Below are 6708 nucleotides of genomic sequence, written 5' to 3' on the forward strand. Positions count from 1 at the left end.
CATCCCTCATCTTGGTGTATGAATATTAAACTGTTTTCACAAGTACAAATATATCAGTGTCAGAAGCCTGATAGAATAGAAAGAGATAGACATGAGCTCATAGTTGTGGTTTGGTTTGTTCTCTTTCAGCACAGCACTAACCAGTGAGAGAAGAGCAGCAGTTGTTCGTTTTATTGTTATATAATTACATAAATACAGCTAAAACCACCATTACAATAAATAGCCATTAAAATATTCCCTTGTTCATGGCACACACCAGAATACAACTTTTCATAATAGCAAATAAATGCTGTTCAATTTAATACTGAATGGGTCATGTCAACATTTCTGTAGAAAACTTTCATGTTAGTCAGTGTGAAATTTTCTGAAAACATGTTACAAGATTATCAACATTATCAAAAGATCTTCTGTAACACATGAGGTAAATTTGTATGTCTTTAATCTGTCGTGATATTTCTAAAGATCTGACTGCAGGTTTCAGGAAGTCTTGAGTCTTTAACACAGTCTTTTTTCTTTAACCGTCTGTCATCATTCAGTCAGTATGGAGCTCGGTCAACTTCCTCTTGTGCTCTGTGAGTATTATTTTCTCTAAGTATATTTCAGTGGAATAGCTATTATGTTATGTAAGTGATCAAGTGTTTTAGTTTTCCTAGATTTATGTAATTTCTTGCTGCTCAGAGTTTCAAATCCAGCTCTAGTCCATGATATATGATTGAAGGATGAGTGTGAGAGAGGAAGTGTGCAGTTAGTGCTGTTTGTGAAAGAGAAATGCACTCTGTTGTGTTGTAGATCAGTGTTTGTTCAGTCATTCGGTTGTGTGCTTTATAATGGTGTTGAATCAGTTCTGTTGGTTTGTTTTGCAGTTATTGTCGCTGTTGTAGTAATATTCACTAGTACGCAGTTAGTAAGAGTTTGTCTTTATTCTTCTGCTCGTGATCAGACTGTTGCCTTGAAGTTCCTGAAACAGTTCTCTGCTGTGACCAAATCTATAAAATACCAGTCAATGTTTTCACGTTAATATAGACACATATACAGTCCCCACACAATAGCTTAATATTTGCCCATCTGTATAATTATCTGTTCATTGTTCACATTGTAATGAGTTTTTCTCTTTGTGTTTTAGTGCTGATTTCAAACATCTACTCCGGACAAACTGAAGGTGAGTAGATTTGATTCATATATTTTCATCACATACAAGTGATTCGGCCCCACTTTATATTAAGTGGCCTTAACTACTATGTACTTACATCAAAAATTAAGTACAATGTACTTATTGTGTTCATATTGTATTGCAAAACACTTTTGCTGCTATTGAGGTGGGATACGGGTAAGGTTAGGGACAGGTTTGTTGGTATGGGTAGGTTTAAGGGTGGGTTATGGTGTAAGGGATTGGTCAACTGTGTAATTATAAATGTAATTACAGAAATTAATTGCAGATGTAATTACGTGCAGGTATTTTTCAAATATAAGTACAATGTAAAAACGTGCATTGTACCAAATTATTAATTTAAATGTAAGTATATAGTTGTTAAGGCCACTTAATATAAAGTGGGTCCAGTGATTCTAACTGTTCCAAACGAACTGAGAGTTGATCATTTACTTGCATTTAATTATGGTTATAAATGCACCCTTTTAACCAGTTGAATTATTCATGTTACAATTCTGAGGTGTGAAACATTAGTCTATCAAAAGCAGCAGATATATTTCTTACACTCTGTAACGAGGATGCTGAGGCCGAGTTAGAATCCATATGCGGGAGTTTATTAAGAGCAGTTTCAACATACAGGAACGTGAAGACAGGCAGAGGGTCAAAACCTAAGGAGCAGTCCGATCCGTCAACATACAGGCAATGTGAGCAGGCAGGCAATATGTCTAAACACAAACATCAGTCCAATCAGGCACCCAAAGCAAAGGGGATAATCCAAGTAATCGATAAACAGGCAGAATCATACACAGAAACTGGCAATACTTCATGAAGAGTGAGCATTCAGTATCTGATTAAATAGTGGTCAGAACAGGAAATGGGCATAGAAGAAGCAGAGGGAGTGGAACACAGTCAGTACTCGGGTGAGGGCTCCCTCTGCTGGCTTGGCATTACACATTCTCTGTGAAATCAAAATCGAAACCGTGAGAGACAAAATCTTCTTTTGCATAAATTGTTGAAAAACTTTCACAACTCATGTTTCCAAATTCCCAATGATTGTATATCGACAGATCTTTTATTAACGACTATAACAGCTATAGAGAACAACACTTCAGTCACATCTGATTTAGCATGTGTTTTACAGTTAAGTAACTGTGTTCATACAGTAAAAGCAGCTCATTATTTTCATTGTGAATTGTTGTTATTGTACAGAAAAAACAAAACCCAAAGTAACCATTAAACCTGCTCAACATGTATTCAGAGGAGAGACAGTCACTCTCAGATGTGACATATTTGCTGAAGGAGTCACTAGCTGGCAGTACGGCTGGTATAAAGATGGTTCAGGCAATGCTTTCAGTGAACTACAGGAACACGCATTCAGTTCTGTTACTGAGTTTGACAAAGGTAAATACTCCTGTTATGGAGCAGAGACAGAAGGATCACGAACATCACACCGCAGTGAAGAAGTTACACTGACAGTATCAGGTGAGTTTGATCATCACTTCACATACACACACACACATTTAACATGGTATTAATGAGTGGTTTCTCTATTTCAGATAAAGCCCAGGCAGTTTTAAGTGTTTCTCCACAGATGTGGTTGACTGAAGGAGATCCAGTTACTCTGATCTGTGAGGTTTACAGTTCCTCTACAGGCTGGACATTCAGCTGGTTCACTGTAACTGTCTCATCAGGTAAGATATAATGTGCTTCAATCATGTAGTAACATCTGAATAAACTGGTTTCATGAAAAATATTACAGATATTAATCATATTTAATCAATCTGAATACACTGATTATACCAACAAAGGTAATTTATAAAACTCATGTAAAAATGTCTGCTCATTTCTTGAAGTAACTGCACTTTTTCACTTCATACAGGCAACAGCAATCATTATGATCTGCTCTCAGACAGCAGCAGAGGAGCTGGCGGAAACTACACTGTCAGTTCTGCTGCTCTAAAACACACAGGAGTTTATGTGTGCAGAGCAGAGAGAGGAAAACCAGCCCATGACACATGGTACAGCAACACACAGTTAATATGGGTCACTGGTGAGTTCGAACTGAACCACAGAATGAGTGAGACACTCTGGAAATGTTTCTTGATCTTTTTAGAGCTTGATGTGTCTTGAAATTTTATCCTGTCATAATATATATGACTACTTTTGAATTGTGTGAATGGAGAAAGATGCTTCTGCTGTCAGGTGTAGTTACTGCATCTACTAGCAGGTCCTAAATAAACCAAACTAACCAGCAAAACCTTGATTCCTGGGTTAGCGGCAAACATGTAAAATGTTTAATTCTAATGGTGGAACATTGTCACGGAAAACTAAAACATAACTACTGTGGCACAAAAGTGTTGCTTACATAAGTAGACTTGAGGGAACATAATCAAATAGGTGTAATAAAAATGACCTATTTATTAAATAGTGTTGTCATTATAAAATGTATTTTCAATATTTATGTTATTGACCACACCTTGATTCTAGGAGGCACTTTATCAACAACACAGGACACTCAAGGTGCACATCAGCACATTTTATAGGATGGACCATATAAACACTTAATCAATCATTTTACAGTTTGATTAGTATCTGCCTACTAATTAAATTAGTAAATTAATACACAGCAAACTCAGCTAACTATAAACACTAGGTTCACACTGTACAGGCAACGAAGAACAGACCCCAGAGTTTTTTTTTTCTCCAATAGTAACACCTTAATGAGTTTTTTTGTTGGTTGTCACAGTTGTCTTTGGCTTGCTTGCTGATGGCATAATGACAAATATTTTAAGGTGTAATTTTGTTTATGAAGTTTAAATAGAAATACTCAGTGAAGACTTATGGATTTTCAGATATTAGAGTTTGAATATTTTTCTGAAAAGCTGTTTTGAAACAATTTAATTGTGTAAAGTGTTATATCAATAAAACTGTCTTGACTTGATTTCTGAATTATAGCTGTAATTGTCTTCTCAGGTGTTTCTCCTCCAGTCTCTCTTATCGTCAGTCCCAGCAGAACTCAACACTTCACATCTGTCTCTCTCTCTCTGAGCTGTGAGGACCAGAGTAACTCTACTGGATGGACAGTGAGAAGATACAGAGACAGCTGGCGGCTGGAAGATTGTCCATCATCAGTGTCGGGATCACAAACAGGATCTACATGTACAATCAGAGACACCTTCACAGACGACACTGGAGTGTACTGGTGTGAGTCTGAATCTGGAGAGAAAAGTCATCCTGTTAATATCACTGTACACTGTGAGTCTTTGCATCTGTATTTATTCATTTCACAAAGCCCTCATTTTATGTTTCGGATATAAATAGCCAGATTGCCATCTCAATTCAGTCACACATGCAATATTATACCTAAATGACAATGAATCCGCTAGACTGTTAAACGATTGACTTTTAAACCATTGCTCAACCTTTGACTTTTGTCAAAACATAAAAAACAAAAATCATTCTAAATTTATCCAGAATTTTACGTCAATTTTCAATTTTCAGTCATTTACCCACATGTCATGTTTATTTGTTTACATATTTCATAACCCCCATTAGAAAATGTATTATTATTATCATTATTATTATTGTATTGATTAACTCTGTCCTATTTGGGTTAGGTCTCAAACTCCTCTAAAAACTAGATCGTACTTGTCAGATAGTCTCTGCCTTCACAGTCACCTATGTCACCTCAGTCACCAGCCCTGACACACACCAGATCGCAATCACCTGAGTACTGATCACCCACACCTGCAGAGACTCATTAAGCGCACTATATCCCTGCACTCCTCTCACTGCCTCATTGTCTGGTCTACTGTTCACCAGCTTGAACTTAGCCTGACTCCTACCTATGTCTGGCCTGTTTGTTTACTTACCCCTAGAAGCTCTATTGATCCTGTTCTCCTATGATTCCGTTCTCATCATCCCCGGATACCTGCAAAGGATACCAGCTCAATACCCAGAGCTAAGAACCCACGAACTCTCTACCTTACTCACCTGTCATCAACTTTCTCTCCGATTTGCCAATAAACCCTCCTGTTTGCATCCTTACCTTGTGTCTCTGGCTCGTAGTGGGAGAGAAGACCGGACCTAGGACATACACCTCCATGGATCCCCGAGTTCCCACGCCCGCAGAGGTACTGGAGGAATTGGTCCACACCCTTCGGGCCTCTCTCACGCCAGTCACTACTCTGCCATCTGCCTCAGTAAGTCCCATGGCCATTCCTGCTTGCTATGCTGATGGCGCAGCTGTGTGCGACGGCTTCCTTCTCCAAGTGGCATTGTTTATCGAGATGCAGCCACAGAAATTCTCCACGGAACGCTCGAAGGTAGCCTTCTTGATTTCCCTGCTAACTGGCAGAGCACTGTTGCGGGCACGAGCAATATGGAATGCTAATAGTGCCATAATCAACTCATATGATGCTTTCACTAATCATTTCAAGGAAGTGTTTGGCTCTGCTACAGGTATGCTCTCCGTCCCAGACCAACTCCTGTGGCTGCGTCAAGGCTCTTCTACCACCAGTGAATACACCTTGCAATTTCGGACGCTAGCGGCGACTAGTGGCTGGAATGAAACCGTTCTCCTCAGTGCCTACCGGCAGCGCTTGAATCCTCGCATCCGCTCACAAATGGCCATCTATGATGATACTATAGGGTTAGAGAGCTTCTTGCAAAGAGCTACACGCATCTCCCAATGGTTGTCAGCCTGCCAGCCTGACGAAGCCATCAACCAGCCTGCAGCAGCAACCAGCGGTCCCCCAGTACCAGAACCCATGCATGTGGATTCCACCAGATTCACTCGCTCTGAGGCTCTTCGGGCAATTTTATATCATGAAACCTCGTAAGCCGCCTCCATCTGCCCCAACAACGTCAGGCCCAAGAGCTCCGAGTCGAGACCATTCAGGGACAACCTCTAGGGTGTGGGCGGGTCAACTACCGAACCCCGCAGATGAAGCTGAAGATTGGATGTCTGCATGACGAGACCATCACATTTCTGGTACTGGAGGGATTCACTATCGCTTATCATCCTGGGACGCCCCTGACTCACTCTCCACTCTCCAGAGGTCAGATGGGAACCTTGTGAGGTTACTCGCTGGAGCGAGACGTGCCGGCAAAATGGTCTCGTGGTGATCCCCACACTGCCTGCGTGTCTAGTTCGAGCCCAAGTTGCCTCCACCCTAGTCGAAAGTCCGAAACCTCAAGAAACACCCACTGTCCCATCTGACTATATGGCGTTCCAGGATGTTTTTAGTAAGCAGGCTGCCACCCGCCTTCCACCTCATCGGCCATGGGACTGTGCCATCGACCTGCTGCCTAGGATGAAACTCCCCAAGGGTAGAGTATACCCTCTGTCCATCCTGGAGTGCAAGGCCATGGAGGATTACATCCAGGAGGCTCTTAAACAGGGATTCATCCAACCATCCACCTCACCAGCTGCCTCAAGCTTCTTCGTGGGCAAGAAGGATGGGGGCTTGAGGCCGTGTATTGATTATCGGTTTGAGCCCAAATTGCCTCCACCCTAGTTGAGAGTCCGGAACCTCAAGAAACACCCACTGTCCCATCTG

The 6708-nt window shown here is 40.9% G+C and overlaps 1 protein-coding gene across 1 annotated transcript; it reads left to right on the plus strand.

Moving 5' to 3' along the window:
* Positions 1-537: 537 nt before the first annotated feature.
* Positions 538-4877, plus strand: LOC107592833 (B-cell receptor CD22-like). The gene is made up of 7 exons (XM_016282402.1): positions 538-572; positions 1124-1159; positions 2357-2629; positions 2704-2838; positions 3027-3197; positions 4103-4402; positions 4822-4877. Exons 1-7 carry the CDS (start codon positions 542-544, stop codon positions 4875-4877), a joined length of 1002 nt encoding a protein of 333 aa, XP_016137888.1. The 5' UTR covers positions 538-541.
* Positions 4878-6708: the final 1831 nt, after the last annotated feature.

This window comes from Sinocyclocheilus grahami, unplaced genomic scaffold (genome assembly GCF_001515645.1).
Source record: "Sinocyclocheilus grahami isolate Dianchi unplaced genomic scaffold, SAMN03320097.WGS_v1.1 scaffold159.1, whole genome shotgun sequence".
Classification (NCBI taxonomy): domain Eukaryota; kingdom Metazoa; phylum Chordata; class Actinopteri; order Cypriniformes; family Cyprinidae; genus Sinocyclocheilus; species Sinocyclocheilus grahami.

Excerpts from the sequence above, each read along its gene's own strand:
- LOC107592833 (XM_016282402.1), top strand. The coding sequence starts at position 542 with ATGGAGCTCGGTCAACTTCCTCTTGTGCTCT. Across the intron at positions 573-1,123 it reads TCAACTTCCTCTTGTGCTCT|TGCTGATTTCAAACATCTAC; the intron begins GTGAGTATTATT and ends TTTGTGTTTTAG. Across the intron at positions 3,198-4,102 it reads ACAGTTAATATGGGTCACTG|CTGTAATTGTCTTCTCAGGT; the intron begins GTGAGTTCGAAC and ends TCTGAATTATAG.